At 42.2% G+C, this 19,123-nt stretch overlaps 1 protein-coding gene across 2 annotated transcripts in view; it reads right to left on the bottom strand.

Moving 5' to 3' along the window:
* Positions 1-17,949, bottom strand: part of MTDH (metadherin) — a 42,447-nt gene extending 24,498 nt beyond the window's left edge. For both annotated transcript variants that reach the window (XM_081117054.1, XM_081117055.1), the window contains exons 1-5: positions 17,285-17,949; positions 8,107-8,208; positions 3,440-3,524; positions 2,546-2,722; positions 1,080-1,145 (exon numbers count right to left, since the gene is read on the bottom strand). In XM_081117054.1, the coding sequence (XP_080973180.1) occupies positions 1,080-1,145; positions 2,546-2,722; positions 3,440-3,524; positions 8,107-8,208; positions 17,285-17,653 (799 nt within the window). In that variant the 5' untranslated portion in view covers positions 17,654-17,949. The remainder of the gene's footprint in view (positions 1-1,079; positions 1,146-2,545; positions 2,723-3,439; positions 3,525-8,106; positions 8,209-17,284) is intronic.
* Positions 17,950-19,123: the final 1,174 nt, after the last annotated feature.

Genomic DNA, 19,123 nt, shown 5'->3' with positions numbered 1-19,123 from the left:
TCAGTCACTAGGGGTGGAACCCAGACATTAGTATTTATGTGCACATATATTTGTATGCAGTTGTATATGCATGTGTATCTGTATGTACATATAAAGGCACATAGGTGTGTGTGTGCGAACACAAGTCCATGTCCCTTTTTATATACATGTATGCTGCTTTTCTAAGCATCCTAGATGACTGTAATGTGCAATCAGGATTCAGAACCACAAGAATGAGAAAGCTGACAATGTTAAGAACAAGCCTACAAGGAGAAGGTGCCTTTTCATTCCTGAATTTAAGTTGTACTACAACACTTTAGTTTTTAGGTAAGGTATACCACTCTATTTAATTCAATCTTTATCATAAACGAGTAAATAAAATATATTTTTTATTTGTGAAGCACTGTAACTTTAGCCTATATGCCACTTATTGTAAAATATTTGATAGTGTTAAGGAAGCAGTTTAAAAGGTTATAGGTATTAAGGCTTTTTTCTTAACAAGCAGTAGAAAAGTCTTTTACCCTCTATATGCCTTTATTAAACCCAAGTCCCCCCCTAGTTCCCCAAACATCCTTTTCTCCATTGGCTTAAATGAGGCAAGCAAGAATCAAAACTGCATGTAAACTATTACAAAAAGAATGATTTTACATATGGAGAAGGGGAAACAACTAGAACATACCAAAGACTGTTAAAAATGGGAGTGATTTTACTTTTTATCTATTTTCCAAAATCTCTAGACTGTGATTATGTTACTTTAGTAATTAAAAATCATTAAGCTGCCCAGCCAGCGTGGCTTAGCGGTTGAGCATCGACCTACAATCCAGGAGACCTCTGTTCGATTCCCGGTCAGGGCATAAACCCGGGTTGCGGGCTCGATCACCAGCAGGGGGCGTGCAGGAGGCAGCTGATCAATGACTCATCATTGATGTTTTTATCTCTCTCTCCCTCTCCCTTCCTCTCTCTGAAATCAATAAAGATATATTTTTTAAAAAAATCATCAAGCCCCCCCCCTTCTGTGTCATTCATCCAAGGAAAGAGACATGTACGTAAGTTCCTACTTTGATGAGCCTTCATATTAAGTTACATGTAATTTCTCTCACCCTGAAGTGTAGAATCTCCTTTTCCAGACTTAAAGTTGCTAACTTGAACATTTAGATGAGATTCACCTGGTTGAAATAGAAATAAAATTTATTTAATACTAAATAGACCACTATGCATATTAAATTAGGAGTAACATACAAATTAATTTTCTAACTATTTATAATAAATTGCTCTTTCAAACATTAAATTCTTTCACCGGAAAAGAGCCATTTTTACTCACAACGTATTTCACATTTCCTTAAGGAATTGAGTTCTTTAGTTTCCATATTCTGAGTCAACTAAAATTGTCAACAAAGGACCTGGAAACTGCCCAAGCAAATAGAGCCTGCTGTTCTATAATGGTTAATCAAGATCCTTTTGAGTGGGAGCTGGAGAACTGGGCTCTGTAACTGGATTCCACTTTGGCACCTCATTCTGCCACCCCAATACCAACTTCCATTTCAAAAAACCTGGTGGCAAACCCATCAACTAAATAACTTTGTTAGTATTTGGGACCAGGACTTAGGAAATGTGGCAAGAGGTGAAAACACATGTTTTAACAAAAATACTATTTCTCTAAAACTAAAAAGCATAATGATCACAATGTATTAAAAACCCAGCATGACACAGGACTGTCCTAGCCAGGAAGGCATGCATGAGACAACCAAAAAAGGGTGACCAACACAAACACTAAACTGTGGCTAACATGTAACAGTGAAAGTGGGTAAGTAGACGTCACTTCTGTACCAAAGCAAAACTCCACCAAGTCATCAAGCAAAAAAAAGTAAAAGGTAACAAGCCTACAAAAGCAGTCTGGAGACAAGTGTGGGGTGGGGAGGCAACTGATAAAAAGGTGAAGAAGGGAAGTCAGTGCCCTGAAGCAAGCTGAACATGTGTCCCTCTGCAGACTGACATCTCCGGGGTAAAATGATGGCAACGTAAAGGGCTACCAAGAAGCATCAGAACTGCAAATGTGAACACTGGAGATACTTGGGAAGAACATTAGGTCAATAACCTCAGAAGTTCCAGTCTAGCTTCATCAAACACCCATGGTATTCTCAAACATCAGGTGGTAAGAAATCCAGACAGAAACCGCACTACCAGAACGTGCTTGTTTCATCTTGGAGTGAACGCACTCACATGCAGAATGATGACAAATAACTGCACTTAATGTACTATCCACTATAAGAAATGGAGATGCAAGAGAGCTGGGGCAAAACGACACACAGGAGAAAAAAGTAGTAACATCATTTTCTCATGTGACTCAAGGCCATTTTAACAGGCCATTCATCAGGCAGTATGCAACAAGTAACCACTGCTGGTATCGGGCAAACCAACACGTGGTCTGCAACGCTCTCACAGAGGGGTGTATCGGCACAGTGATGTAATGAGTACAAAATAACCAGATTTTGATGTAATGATATCTTGTACATCAGATTAAAAGGAGCTGGGTTTGATATATCACTCTAATGTTCCACTAATATACCTTTATTCTTCTTGGAACCAACAGGAAATGATGCAGTTGTAAGTTGCTCGGTGGTAACTGTGATGGTACTTTCTATCCCAGGGATAGTTGAATCCAATGAACCCGAATCAGTCTGCACCTTATCACGTTTACGTTGTTGTCGTTTCTCTCTGTGACTAATTTTAGTTTCCCAGGCTCCTGACATAGCCCCAGAAAAAAAAAGTTACTCAGTAAGGGGAAAACAAAATGTTGTCTTTTTTGGGGGGGAGAGGATGGAGCCATGCACACAAAATAGCATGTTAAATTTAGATATTAAACTAAAAACCAGGAGTGCTGATTATGTTTATTTATCCTAAGACTTATTCTAATCTCATTATATTGTTTTAGGCTGCTAACTGACATTATTCTCATAATTTTTATCAAATCTATCACCTATGGTTTAAGAAAAATGACACAGAAGTCATCTTGTTTATCTTTCTTTTGCTTAATTATACAGACAGGAGAGTGTGATACATAATTACTAATAAATGGGTTTATTAGGTGATAACAATAAATGGCTTACTCAAAAATTTTGTACACAGCCTTCTAGGGATAGCATATTTAAGAACAATGAGGAAAAGTCCAAACCATATTTCTAGAACACAAAGACAAAACATATGGCTTTTCAATTGCTCAAGATACTGAGCTAAACCTTAAGTTTCAAGGCAGTTCCTTTTAGGAAACTGTTAGATATTTAAATAATTTAGATTAAAAGGGTGTTTCCTAACAATGTCACAGATCTGTACATTAAGATCTACAGTTATTAAAAAGAAGAGCTAGATACAAGATTAAGCTAAACAAATGCAGCTTTGATATAATGCACCTTGGTAAAAAAGATTAAATTCTTTTCTATAGTCCTTTCACTTGTTCAAGTACCTTCATCAACTTCCTTTCCATCATGGCGTGAACTGTTTTGTGCTGCTTTAGCATCTGACTTTGATTTCTTCTTATTTTTCTTTGACTGAAAGTAAAATAAAATGTTACTTAATATTTCAGGTTTTTGAAAAGGTAGGAGTCAGTAAAGTACATAATAAATGTATGACACTGACAACCAAAAAAATTAATGTTTGGTTAAAAAAACTTAACATACTAAAATGTCAGTAATACAAGGTTACCATTTATTGAGTGGTTACTACATGCTAAGTACTTTACACTTATTTTATTTATTCCTTAAAAAACTCAATGGAGAAGGTATTATTCCTATTTTAAAGATGAAAAAATGAAGACTTAGAGATGTTAAATGTTAAATAGGCTGTTCTGGGTCACACTAAGTTAGTAAATGGCAGAGTTAAATTTGGAAACAGGTTTATCTGGCTCCGAAGTCTGTGTGCCCTTAGACATCACGCTATCCTAACGTAAATCACAAATAAAGTACTAATTTGGTGTTTTTACAGCACTAAAGTAAAACCCTATTGCTAGTGTTCAGAAGAAAAATGATACACCGATTACTGGTGTTGGGTTTCATAAAGCAGACTGCTGAAACACCTATATATAATAAATTAATGAGTTGATTGTACAAAGTAGGTAATATTTTGTCAGTTTCAAAGCAATGTGAAAATACCTAGAATTCATATATACAGGATGGGGTAAAAGTAGGTTTCAGTTGTTCATATGGAAATAATAAAGAATAATACAAAAATAAACTGTTTTGTATACTCACAATTGTAAGCCTACCTGTGTCCCACCTATAGTAAATGTTTAGTAATTCATTTAAGAAAACACACACAAGATATGGACATTTTCCAACGGCCTGCCAACTCCCTTCTGCTAATATTTTCTCCTTCTAGAAGCTTCCTAATAAACTTCTAAGGCCATGATTTCTATATTCAGATAAGTGTTTCCAGGAGAGAATTAATATTCATAAAACAGTGATTTTATTTATACTTTGTATTCACTCATTTAACTATTTATTGAGATTAGCTACGCACCTATTGTTGTATACTACCTTCAAGTTAAGTTTACAACTAAAAAGAGATTGTATCTTCATAAGTCCTTTTTATGGGTAAGCCATAAATGACAGCTAACTGCTTTTCCTATTAATAAACTACTTGCAAATATTCTCAAGTGACATGTAAAAGAAATTTTATCCTTTGCAACAGCATGGATGGACCTGGAGATTATTATGCAAAGTGAAATAAGCATAGGAAGAGAAAGACAAGTCCCATATGACTTCACTCATATGTGGAATATAATGAACAAACTGAACTACCAAGCGTAATAGAGACAGACTTATAGGTAGTGAGCAGGCAGACAGCTCTGGCGAGGGAGTGAGTGTTGGAAGGGAGGAGGGATTGAGCAAAAAAGAAAAAAAAGTAAAAACTCATGGACATGGACAACAGTGTGGTGATTGTGGGTGGAGGGGTGGGAGGAGGAGGAAGAGGGCATAGAGGCAGTAAATGGTGATGGAAAAAATAAATTTAATTTAATTTTTAAAAAAATAGGCAGAGAGCCAGAATGGCCAGCAGATCAGATCATGGTTCACCAGTTGATTTTAAAACTAGTTTCTGGACTGCATTATGGAAGGTACAACACAAACGTATGTAAGCTCTCTGAACGCAGGTATTCTCTATTTTGCTAAGAGCTGCTATCACTTAGGCGTGTTTAAAATCTACGCTGCCTCAGATAATTTTGTCTTTGGTCTTCTAAATACCGATCTCTCCTAGAGCAGTGGTTCTCAAATTTCTTGGTCATAGGATAGATACTCTTTTATGCTCTTAAAACATATTGAGGATGTCAAAGAACCTTTGTTTATGTGGGTTATATCTACTGGACAACCTTATGGAGACCAAATTTTATACATTTTTGCTTCTGTTGTTTCTGTTACTATTTTTACACTTTTATCTCAAAACCTTCCAATCATTGATGCACGAATAATTTGTTAATCATAAGTGTTGCACCGGTTTTACATCCTGATACACCCAATCTTATCTAAATTTTTATCTATCTCCACTCCACCCTGAGCAGTCAAACTTGTCTAGGGCTCTCCCTTGAGTGTGTCTGAACATGTTCTTTTGTTTCAGCTAAATAATGTCTGATTGTTTTCATTTGTTTCTCTCTCCTGTCAAAACTGGTCTTCCTCTTACTTATTGCAATACTATCCCCATCCTTAAGAGTCCAATTAAGTCAATCTTCAGGATACTCAGACAGGATAATCTAACTCCTCTGAATACCTGACACTCAATGCCTTGTTATCTGATCCCTCCCCGTGTGCTTGCCTTTCCTTAACTAGACTGTAATCTCTCTGAGGGTAAGTGTATCTTACATTTCTCTATTCCCTTCAGCATCTAGTAACACAATGCATTCAGCCTGGATCACGGTCCTATGTGATGTGTACTCTACCAGAGACTAGTTATCAATGAAGCATCGACCTTCATAACCAAATAAAGACCTTTATAGACCTGAGATCTATAACTCTTGTCATATGTAGTTTTCAGACGTTTTACCTATGAGGCTGACTTGACTGACAGGGCAAAGTATTCACTATCACAGCCTACAGTGCAATTACTAACTGGGCAAACTGTACTCCTCAAAGTGTCCAATATTTGGCTCTAAGAGAAAAACAAATATACAATGTGTATTAAGGTGAGTGAGTAGATCTAAGATGTTTGTTTACAAAAAAAAAAAAAGTCTAGATATCTCACTTATTTTAAACATACAAAAACAATACAGTGCAATAGCATAAAAAACTACCTGAAATGAGTCTCACTTAGACTGAACCAAATTAAAAAGCATAAATTCAAGATGCAAGATGGCAAACAGAAACACTAGCCATGAGTTGTAGCATTTATTATTATGCAAAAAGTGAAATCAAATAGGCAACAAACCCAAAGTAGCAGCTTTGCACTGAAAGAGCAACAGCAATCGTGAGAAGGTACTGTCAAATGATTAAAAAGTGCCTGGGCTTTTGTATTAGAATGAACCAGGTTCAAATCCTAGTTCAGACACTGTATGAAACTAGTGAAATCACAAAATCCTTCTACACTTCAGAGCCCATATCTGCAAAATTGGCTATTCCTATCTGCCTGGCAGGTTGTGAAAGGATCAGAAATAGAGCAGTAAAAAGCACACACTTTTTAGTCAGATGGGTTTGGGTTAGAAGGGACTGTACTTTTAATAGCTTAAGTAACTTAAGCCTCAGGTGCCTTACTGGTAGATAGTATAACACCGCCTCCTCAGAGCTCTTGTGAAGATAAATAAAGTAATGTGTATAACTATCCTATAAAGTCTTAAAAGTACACCCAGTAAGTGCTCAATAAGTTGTCCCTACCAGATACATGTAAATATATTCACAGGAAGACACAAACCTCACCTTACATAATGCCTGCTATATATCGACTGATATAATTATTTTCTATCATAAGAAATTTCAGAATAATTATAAACTTCAAACTGTATTTTTACATCCTGATACACCCAATCTGATATATGACTAATCAATCAAGAGATCAACGGTAGTTCATTAATTATTCCAACTACAAATTTTTCAGAATAATTCAGGGAGTGGAAGCAGGGGTAAGTACAGATACTCACTAGTGGAGACAAAGCCCAGAAACAAGAAACACTAAATGGGAGAAGTAGAAGTCTATCGGAAGCATATAAACCTTTCACAGTATAAAGTCACAACCCCTAAATTGTATGCTTATTTGTTGATAGTCATTTACTATTTATTTTTCTCCCAAAGACAAAGTCAGACATAAATTTAATTCTTTCCCACAACAATCCTTCATATTAAGCCACCCTACCTGCAACTATCTGAGCCGTAGGCCAATTTTACTGGGTTACAGGGGGAGAATTATTTCACCAGTTCTTCAGATGTGTTGAAATGCAAGCAATAAGAAACTGTAGCAACCATTTCATTCATTATTCTAGAGCTGGAGCTGCTGCACCCTGGTTCCTTGAAAACAGTTACCTATCTGTGATTTTTTTTTTTTTGGTTTATTTTTCCTGAAAAAGAGTTATGTATGCACGGGGTTTAAAAAAAGGAGAGGGGGAGTACAGAAAGGAATTAAATGGAACCTCTCTCTTCCACAACAGAAGGAAACACTGTTAACAGATTCTTGTATATTTTGTTTATTTACAAACTAAAGTCAAATAAAATGGGTCAGTTCTAATACTGGCAAGTGGAAAATAAATAAAAGCCCAGGATTTGTTAGATTGTCTTATCTGAAAACTTATGAGTGCACATCCAAACATTGTAATATTGACCTGAGTATAGAGCATTTTCCTTTGTTAAAAAAGTCAAACCATGTCACAACAGAAATCTAACACAATACCATAGGACAATTTTTCTAAGCTTTTTAGTACCAGAAATGCACTATTAACAAAGGTAATACAATTTTGTTTTCAAATAAGAGGTACATTACATATCTGGAACCTCCACCACCCATCCATCCATCTATCCACTATGATAAATTTAGATCTTTGGTTTTCCTTGAATGGGGTTGGGGGTGTATGTACAATTATGTGAAACAGAAAAGCATCGTTTTTACATGTCACTCTCTATTAAGAGCCTTGCCTCTAATTTTATATGCTCCCAAACTTACCTTTTCATTTTTCTTATCTGTCTCTAACGGCTGCTTTGCTGTTACACTTCGAGGAGTTCGGACAACCTCCTCCTCAGCCACTTCAACAGTCCGTCCATTTGGCTGCACAGGCAACAAAAAAGTCTTTTGTTATCAAATCGCTTGGCAGATCAAACCAAAGATTTGTACTCAGGAAAAAGAACAGACTACAACCAAATTCTTCCCCCAACTCAAATTAAAAAGGTTTTTGCCCGGCCAGAGTGATTCAGTTGGCTGAGTGTCGTCCTGCGCACTGAAAGGTTGCCGGCTGGTTTCCAGTCAGGGCACATACTTGGGTTTCGGGTTCAATCCCCGGTTGGAGCACATACGGAAGGCAACTGATCAATGTTTCTCTCTCACACTGATGTTTCTCCCCCACCTCCTTTCTGTCCCTCTCTCTCTCTGAGCATGTCCTTGGGTGTGGATTAAAAAAAAGAAGGTTTTTGTACAGCCATGTTATCTAATACCTGATGGGCCATTTACTAACCCAATACTATTTTTTATAATAATAAACTTATAAACAAAATTCTGTACCACAAATCTATTTTCTGCCTTCACCCAGATATCAGTCCCTTGACCAAAAAATAATGGAATAAAAGCAGAAAAAAGAGCTAAACTGAATTTGCACTCTGACCACTCATCACCTGTGTAGTCTCAGAATATTTCACTCATCTTTTTTCTACATCTTATTTCTACATCTATAAAATGATAGGTCTGTTCTATTCAAAAACCACCCAACTTTTCCAGTAAGGGGTCAGATAGAGCCAGAGATGATACAAATGAATATGACTATATCCCCAAAAAATACAGGTGGAGGGCCAGGTCTGGTCCATGGACCATAGTTTTTTGGCTTCTGTATTAGGTAATCCCCAATGTCCCCTGTAATTCTACAATCTAATGGCACTACTGCTCTGGGAGTAAGAAGCTTTACAAATCCACTGCCATAGCTTAAAAAGGCTACCTCGGCTTTCCTAACATTCCTGAAATAAATTCATAGCACTCAGAGGTAGGTGTTCATGACTAGAATTATGTGAATCCCAGTTTTGGCTTCTAATTATAACCACTAGTGTTGCTTTGTTTTTTAAATAAGTATTTCTGAGCCCCTCACTATTCAGAGTCAGGAATTTGAAGAACAGGCCCCAGGTAACTGTATTCTAACCCCTTCTTTCTGGACACTACTACTTTTTTTCATTTACCCATTCTCCTCATATTCAATACAACAAGTTACTAAATCAATATACTAGTTTCAACTGCTTTATTTCTAGGTCTTGCAGAATAGACTTCTATCAGATTACTCATTATTGTAGAGCTATACTCAAGAAAACAATGTGAAAGTTTCAAGTTTCTACAATGTGACATTATCGGCATTTGTACAAATTAGCAGGAATATGCAGTTGGAAAAGAGACCATTAATACTCTAAAGCCGAATTTATAGGCTTCCCAAAGACTTATGGCAGAAAAATCAAAACAAAAACTCTTTTAGCTGATTAAATTTCTAATTAATCCAAATTTAATCTGCTGGGTCTTAAGCAACATTTTAAAAAGCCCTTTTATTTTAGAGTCTTATTTTGAAGTAAAGCTGGCTCTTCAATTGTTTACAAGGTTATTTGAATTGTTAAAACTCCATTAAAAAATTTTTTTTTGTATTCCCCCTTTCAATCTTGGCTGCAAATCAGATGAAAGCGTGAGCGAGGTCCCTTTATTCTTGCATCTGCACTGAAACCTAAGCAGCAGACAGTAACTGCTCCAGGTCCGTCAAATTGATGCATTTTAAACAACTTGTTCAAGTCAGACAGCTAATGCCAAAACGAGGCCTGCTCACTCTTTCTTCTGGTTTTCTTCCTTCTGCGCTGTGTTGCCATTTTAATGCTGCCTCATCTAATCTCTGCGTGTGTGGGGGAGGGGTGCGGCTTGAGGGGAGGGGCATAGCACAAAGGTAAGAAACTCCAAAAATGAGTTTGGACTTAAGAGCCATATCCATATCAGGAATAGAAAACTTTAATTCTACTTTCCAATATCACCTTAACTTGTCAATTTTCATGCTATTTCTTAGCTCATGCTACTCTCTCTAGCCAAAATTACTACTTCTGATTTCCTGCGGACAGCGGCGCCTTTCTATGTAAGCTTTGCCAACTGAATGACCTTGCATCTCCAACTGAAGTTTCCCATCTCTTTAACTGGCAGCTCACAAAGCTTACATCTGCAAAAACTTCACTCAACTAATCCCTTCAGGAAACTCTTCATCATAGTCACTTACAGAGCGCCTCCATTTTACTCTCCTAAATGACTGCATTGTCACATTTATTAACTAACTGCTAAAAGATGAGAAATTAGGTGGTTAAAAACTATCTTAACCTACTAAAATACTCAATGCAATCAATTCCTTTGAGAAAAACTGCAAACACAGTCCTTACAGCCTCCCAAGTAAAAAATGGAACAATCTTTCCTTTTAAATAAATATAGTCTGAAGTCCTCAATCAGTGACCAGCAGTGGGAACACTGTTTCTTCTTCACAGGCTCTGAAATGATCCCCAAGCCAAAGGCACTCCAACTTGCGCCAATTTTACCTCCTTCTTTGCAACATCAACTCATGTAAAGGCTATAACTGTAGCTGTTCTCTCTGGTTTATGCAGATTTCCCAATTTTTCATTAGCTCTTGGGCTTTATATAGCTCTCATAATTACTGGGATTCCATAAGTCATCAACAACTGCCCACAAAAGCCTGATACCATATTTAGCCTCCTATTCCAAGAGTAAAGGCAACAGAATTCTGGGGTAGCAGGAAAAAAGGACACACCATGGTGGCTGAGCCTCTCCTACATATCCATCAGCAACACTAATCTGTCCTCTAATTTTGCCACTAACTGGTTAAGAAGGTCTTGTTCTGAAAAATTAACAACCACATTTAAATTAGCATATCCCTAAATGAAAGCGTATTATGTAGACCTGCTCACATGAAAAGCAACTAATTGCAAAGCAACACTTCAAATCCAATGTGATTGCCAATCTGGGTTTTATTTGCTCTGATCATGGAGCCTTAATATATACCGTGTTTGGACAGATTAACAATTACACGGGCCTCTCACTGTACCTAGTTTTAAATTTTCTGGAAAACTTCAAGGTGCTCCCCTCCAGGACCAACCGAAGTTAATTTCATATATAGCATACAATCTACATTTTAAATTAGACCACCCAAGAATGTCCTTCAAATTTGGTGAACATCAACCAGTAACAGAAAAATATCATTTCTTATGGAAAAACTCGCTGTAGGCAATGCCATGTCTGTCTTATTATTATTCCTTCCCCCAACTCCCACCTCGGATCCTTTTAAAAATTACCTTCACAAAAGAAAAGTGTGCATGTGTGCCTGTGAGAGAGAGAGAGGGAGGGAGGGAGGGAGGGATAAACCAGCATGATACCTGGCCGGTGGGGGCCACATGCAGGGGAGTAGGGTCTTATTCTATTAACTCTTGATTTCAAGGAGCTATAATTCATGTGAATCAGTCTTCAATTTATTAACTTCATAAATGTTTTTAGTGCATAAATACCAGGTACTGGGCTAGGGACCTCAGGAACAAGGGCATATGAAAGAAATTTGCCCTCCAGGAGTTTCAAAGTTCAGAACAAGAAGATATTCTTAACAGACTTCTACTCCATTTGATTTTTTTAATCAAATAGTTGTTCTTTTAAGACTTAAAACTAAGGGAGCTAGTGACTTAAAGGTAAAAGACAAAAACCCTGTAGGTGGTAAGTGATATAATTTACCTTTTAGTAATACCTGGGATAATATGACAAAACCACTACTTAAGAATAAAATACATAATTCTACTGGAAATATTGTAAAACAAATTTATTAGCTCAATAACAGATTATCCAATTAAACTATGAGATGCCATTTTAACTACTGTTCAGCATTTAGTTGAACAAATAATTATCGAAGGCCCTTACATGCCAGGCACTGTCTGCCATTATATATCAAGACTTACAATCTAGTGGAGGGAAAAGACCCCAAAAACCTGAATGGATAAGGAAATAATTTACAAACTGTGAATAACTATAATAAAGGAAACATACAAGAGGTTGAGACAGAAAATAGAAGGATTTCAAACATGGAGATCAGGAAGGATTTCCTGGGAAGGTGAGCTCTAGAGGCTGATTCAAACAGTGGGACGAGCTTGTTCCCCGTGTTAGCAAGAGCTCTCGGGAAGGCACTGGGTTGTGAAAGTGTTTGAAGAACAAAAAAGATTACTAGAGTTGGAGGTCACAAATGAGAGGAACTAGCTCAAAATCAGCTTAGAAAGAAAAGCAGATGCTGGCCATAAATGAAAGAGGTCTAGGTTAAAAATGCAAAAGCGACGGCAATGTTGGCTTTAGACAAGGTCAGGTGATTTGTTTTTAAAGACTCCTTACTAGGGTGTTGAGAAAGGACTGGAGGCAGGCAACAGAAGCTACTTGCTGTATAAGTGAGCTACGGTGACAGTAAAATAAGTAGACTGCATATATATTTTGGGGGTAAAATCAATAGTACTTGCTGATTATGAGGTGAGGAAGGCAGGAGGATGTGGGGAAAGGGAAGAAAAAGGGTGATTCTGAGTTTGGGCAGGTGAAAGAGAACGGACGGTAGGGTCATTTGCCATTTACAAAAATGGGGAAGACCGCGAGAGGGCAGGAAATTATGAATCGTTTTGGAGATGTTAAAATTTGAGACAAATATCAGATTTCCAACTGAAGACACCAAGTACACACCTAGACATGGGGTTCAAGGATGAGAGGAATGGTCCAGTTATTAACACAGCGCTGACCCCCGTTATTTGAGGCTTCCATGCTGGCAAATCGCCGGCTCACTAAAATGTATTTAACCCTCACATCAATGCTTTGAGGTACTTTCCTGATCATCTGTGGGCAGGCAGAGCTTCAAAATAAACTCAGTCACCCTACAGGCACATTCCCAGGCAATGCTCTGCTCTGCCTTCTTGTTTTAGGTCTCATGAAAAATATAAAACAGCCCAGCAGGGCATGGCTCAGCGGTTGAGCTTCAACCCAGGATCCAGGCGATCAGGGTTCGATTCCTGGTCAGGGCATATGCCCAGGTTGCAGGCTGGATCCCCAGCTGGGGGGCGTGCAGGAGGCAGCCGATCAATGACACTCTCATCATTGATGTTTCTATCTCTCCCTCTCCTTCCCTCTCTCTGATATCAATAAAGATATATTTAAGAAAAAAAAATATAAAATAAACATATGAAAAAGACTACCTTTAACTGGGGAGCTAGGGAAGGTGTTATAGTAGAGGTAGCACTGTAGTTGGGCCTTACTGAAGGACAGGTAGAAATTGGTAGAGATATAAAAAGGACCTTTTAATAGAAGTAATATAAAGAGATACAGAAGTCTAGCTAACAGTAATGCCTGAGGGGTAATGGTAAGAGATAAACCTAAGATGAGGCAGAAGAACATGAAGAGGCTTGAGTGCCATGTCATAGGCTAGATTTTATTCAGAAGGTGACAGGGGAACTACTGAAAAGATATGAACATGAAAGTCACGTGATTACAGTTGGGGCTTTAAAAAATTTCACTGACATGAGTGGGTAGAATGACTGGAAACAGGGACTGGAAGCAGGGAAATCAGTTAGGATCTGTCAGGATAATCCAAGCAGAAGGTAACAAAGACCAAATGTAGGGCAGAAGCAGTGAAACTGGAACAGAAGTAATGACTACAAAAGACTGCACACTATTAGAGCAATCTACTAGCTGTAGATAGATGGACCCTACAGAATTTTAGCCAGATGAGGCAAAAAGATAGTTCATAAGGCTGTTTACCAGGCATGAAGAATAGGAATAAGTTGTAGAACTATGTGGGTGGGACATCCTACCATACATATTATGCATTCAATAATTATTAAGTGCCAAGCACTGTGAAAGGTTATACAGTAGCAAACAAGACAAAAACACTACTTTTATTCACTTAGTTTACAGATATTGATGACAACTGCCCTGTGACAAATCTTTCTAAGAATTCCTACACTAATAATCACTTGTTTATTAAAATGAATTTTCTTTGAAGTTGACCCTGGTTATGTGCTTCCAAGTTGAAATTCAAAGCAATAATTGTTAAAGTCCGGTTATCTGAGATCTCACATTCATCTAAATCATTGCTCAAGTTAAGTCAAATGTTTGCTGAGTGCCTGTTTAACACACTGAACTAGGAAAACGCATGGAAGGTAACAATGATTTCCAAAAATACCAAGAACCAAGCCCAGTAAAAAGTGCCACCTCCTTCACTTTTAATAGGGGAACAAACTGCAATTCATGCCCTAAAAGACTATGGCAAGATATTAGGTAAAAATTAAACTAATATAAGAATTAAAAACAAAGACTTATGACTCTAAAAATAAAAACAAGCTACTCGAAACAAATTTTGAAAATTTGTGTTGCAAAATTTGGAATGCTTTAAGAGAAACTAATGGGGAAGAAAATAAAACTAGTTTACATCACTGAACCCACTTGAATAGTGTATCCTGAAGTGCATGGCAGAATGACACAGTAATGAAGAGGCGGATAAGACTAAGCTTCACTGAACTTGGAAATCTCTTCTACTATAGTTCTTATGGGCCTAGTCCAGAGAATGATTTTCAAACGAACAGGCAAGGATTTACCAAGGGAGCTTGTTAAAAATGCAGATTCCCTGGACCCAGTTCAGAGATTTTGAATTTATAGTATCTGTAGAGGGGCTCAGGAATCTACAAATTTTAACAAGCATTCAAAGCAACTCTACGGCAAGTAAGTAGTCAGGGGTGAACACTTTGAGGAGTCCTGCAGTGCTTTAACTCAACTAAGATCTTCAATTTATAAACAAGATAAGCTAAACAGAGCAAGGTTAAATGCCTTACTCAAGTTTAGAGTTCCCCATCTCTGCCAGGCTGACAGAGCTGGGCCTTTGCAGTTTCTCCAGCCTCTCCCACTATCCGGCTCCTACCCACTCTCAAAGTCAAATTCTGTGATTATGTCTTTCACTGCCACCTGGGCCCACAGTGGGGTTGCAGTGTCAATTTTTTTGAGTATATCTTTTTCCACAACTGAAGTAAAAAGCTCCGTGGGGAGAAACTGAGCTTTAACTTTTGTATTCCCTTCACAATGAAATGCAAATAGTTTATTCCTTTTTACAGGAATCTGCAAACAGTATCCTGCTTTTCTCCAAAGTGTATGAGTACTAAAAAAAAAAAAAATTTTAAATGGCAATGTATACTTCTTAGCCCTATAAAGCAGAGTTTTTCTAACTGCGGTCATGCCTCATACTCACATGTGAAACCAATTTAGTGGGTCAGAAATATCATTAAAGAAAAACAAACAGAATAGTTAGTTATGTGTGTGGGAGGGTACTGTACTGTAAATATATTTCTTATTGTAGATTGCAGTCAAAAAAGTTTGAAAGCCACGATTTTGTAAATGTTGACAAACTCCAAAACACAGCTTTACCATCAATAGGCAAAGATATTTTCTCACCCAATTAACATTCAAACATTCGTTTTTCTTCCCATTCTCCACTGCCCAAAGCTAACAGAAGATCTGTTCATTCATTCCACCCTTCCTTTATTTAAATGAAAAGAAGGAATCAGTCCGAGGTCTGAGTTTTCACAGTACAAGTTTCACCGGAGCTTGTGCTCTTCAGATGAGTCATCTGAGCGAGATGATGCACTTCGGATGGGCTCCGGGAGCACCTGTCTCTCCACTCACGCCTCGTCCATCTGAAATTTTAGACGCCCCAAACAGGGCTTTGAAATTTCCACGACCTGCTTCATCCACACAGGGATGAGGCTTATTAATACACGTGGCATTTTCAAGATCATCTTTCCCCATCTTGGGGCTAGGTTATCTAGTTCCACCATAACATTACTTTCTGGTAATCCTTGATGCTCTCCACAAATTTAAATATAGTTACATATGCCCCAAAGAAGTACTATTTTCTCTTCTATTAACGAAAGGTAGTATTCACATCCACAGAATCGTACCCTTTTCTAGGGTATGTGCCCGGCCTTCTCTTACTCAGCAGGCAAGACGTTAATACTTACCCAGGCCTGAGAATGCACCGTGGCCTGTCCAGTCCCTAATGCAGCCTTATTCTTTGTCCTGTTACCAACAATACTCTCACCACTTCAGTCTGAATTCAAATCCCACTTCCTCTAATAACTTATTTATGAACCTGTCTCCTCCTACACTAGTCTCCATGATCGCCTCTAAAGCCTCGCGACCGGAATGAATTTCGCCTAGGAGCGCCTTGGTTACATTTTACTTGATTGCACTGAAAGGGTGAGGAGCTTAATTTAGTGGGTACGAAAATAGGTCGGGAGCCGACTCTAGTTCTGCACACCCTTCATGCTCCACTGCTCAACTGTAAAGTATTTATTTTTAAAAATAAATAAAACTATAAGGGATGTCGCAGAGGAACCAGGGGGAAGTGGTTGTGCAATCAGGATGCAGAACTAGAGCCCGAAGCCGCGCGGAGCGGGCGCGGGGCTCCCTCCGGCTCCTCCACGTGGTCCGGCGAGCGGAGCCCAGCGCCTGTCAGCCCGCGCGCCCGCCCGCCCGCCCGCCCGCCGCCTCCCCGGGCCGCGCACCCCGAAGTGCACCCGACAGCCGGGCCCCCGGGCCTGCCCGCTCCGGCCTCCGCGGGCCGCATTCGCGCGAGGAGTGGGAACCATTTCCCTTTAACAGCCCCACCAAAATGGAAGCGCGCCTAGACCTGGGCACTTTCAATCCTCCGAAGCCCCGGGGTGTTTGGTTTTTTATTGGGGGGGGGGGGTCACCGTATCTCCTTCGGTGTGACTTGACCTGGACACCCGTCCCCGTCCCCGGGCGCCGTCTCTCTGTCACTTCCCGACACGGCGCCGGGTCCCGCCGCGCGCCCCGCAGGCCTCGGGAGGGCCGGCCCGCTGCCCGGGCGCTCAGGGCTCCCGAGGCGGCCCGACCCCGCGCGTCCAACTGCCTCCCTCGAAGCCGTCTAACCACCGGCCCGCTCTCCCCGCGTCTCCGCCGCGCCCCGGGGAACGAGTCCGCGACGGCCGCCCCCGGGAGACCGGCCCCGGCCCCGGCCCCGGCCCCGGCGAGCCCCCTCTCCGTTCCGCCCCCGGCCCTGCGCCCCGCTCCGCCGCCGCGCCTCCGCACTTACTCGGGGCTTCTCGGGCAGTTTCTTGCGGTTCTTCCTCTTCTGCTCGTCGCCCCGGAGGCCCTTGAGCGCGGCCGGGTCGTCGGGGGCCGCGGCCGCCTCCTCCCGCCGGCGGGGCGCGCTCCTGCGCTTCCTGCGGGCGCCGGCGCACGCCGCGGCCCAGCCGAAGCCCAGCAGGCAGAGCAGCAGCAGCCCGAGCGCGCCCGTGCCCACCGCGATCACCCAGCCCGGGTAGCGCTTCGGCTCCAGCCCCAGGTCGAGGCCCAGCTCGGTGCGCAGGAAGCCCAGGCCGACCGACAGCATTTCCCGCAGCCGGGCCGAGCCCTCCTCGGCCTGCCGGGCCAGCTCGTCCTGCCAGCTCCGCGCGGCCATCTTCCCTCCCGTCAGCGGGGCTCGCGGGGGGACAGCCGGGCGCCCGGGCGCCGGGGACGGTCGAGGGGAGCGAGGCGGGGCCGGGCCGACGGCCTCAGGCCGAGCGCATCGCGGCAGCTGACGCCGCCGGGAGGAGCGGGGCGCCCACTTCCCCTCGTCAGCGGCCGCGCTCGGCCTCCGCGGGAGGAGGGGCGCGGGGCGTGTCTCCAGCGGCGGCCGCTAAGCGGCGTCCCGGCGCCGGACTGGCCTCCCTCGGCGGAACAATGGCGGCCTCGGCCGCGATCCACGCCGCGCGCGGGGACGGCGGGCGCGGGTCACGTGGGGCGGGGGCGGGGCGGAGTGTGACGTAGGCGCGCGGAGCGGGGTGGGAGCCGTTGGGCCCGGGCGCGGGCGCGGCCGGCGGGGTCGGCGGGGACTCTCGGGGCGCGCTGGAGGAGGGGCGCTGGGGGACCGGCGACGCGGGACGGGCGGCTGGGCGGGGTCACCTGGAGGGAGCCTCGCGGGTGGCTGGCGGCTGGGCGCTGGGAGACGTGGCGCTTTGGCTGGGCCGGGGGAGGGGCTCCCGTGGAAGCCGGGGTGGGGGGCGGGGGCCGCAGGGTCACGGGGGCCGGGTCGGCGCCTCCGCCGCCTGCGGGGGGCGCTGTGGCGGACGCGGCGTTTCCCTGAGTCACGGGCGGCTGGAGGCGGCCCAGGCGGGCTCGGCGGGGCCCGGGGGCGACTCCGGGGTGGGTGCTGGTCTTGGGGCCGCGTCCTGCCCGTTCACCCTCGCGGCTGAGCCCCCGGGAGTGAGGAGCCCGCGGGCCGCACCCTTTCCCTGCACAGTCGGGGCTTCACTAGGAGAGTCTGGTTGGGGCGCGTTTACAGGTGGCGCGAAGCTCTGTCCAGGACCGCAGAGCGGGGGAGAAGCCCCCGTGGGCGGGCGGGAGGCGCTCAGTTAGCTTTTCAGGTTTTAATCACAAAGGTGATGTTTGGGGCTTACAGGAGGGTTTTTAAAAATTCTGTGACTTGATAATTAGTATGTAAAACGTGCCTCAAGTGAACTAAGTAAAATACAGGCTTCCTCCAACAATGGAAGTAAGACCTTGAATGCCGGTGACCTGCTTTGCAACAGTGTTGCAGCGCAGGCTGTAATTCACGGGCGGAAGGGAGTTTTGTAAACAATAGAAATAAATGACCGCCCGGCTGGTGTGGCTCAGTGGGCCGAGTGCCCTCCTGATAGGGCCCAAAGGCCTCCAGCTCGATTCCGATTCCCGATTCCCGGTGGGGTGCGTTGGGTGGAGGAAGCAACTGGTCCATGTTTCTCGCTCTTTCTCCGTTTCCTCTCCTCTTTCTCTGTAAGGTCAATAAAATAAAAATTTAAAACATACTTTAAAACACACACATTACTGCTAAGCTTTATACAGACTTAAAGCTACTGTACAATGATATCAGGGTTTGCCTGTTGCTTTAGCAGCCTAGCAAGTTCTGATT

Source organism: Miniopterus schreibersii, assembly GCF_964146895.1.
Source record: "Miniopterus schreibersii genome assembly, chromosome: 17".
In the NCBI taxonomy this organism is placed as follows: Eukaryota; Metazoa; Chordata; class Mammalia; order Chiroptera; family Miniopteridae; genus Miniopterus; species Miniopterus schreibersii.
Note: the sequence above shows the minus strand (reverse complement) of the source record. Positions and strands in the feature narration are given on the sequence as shown.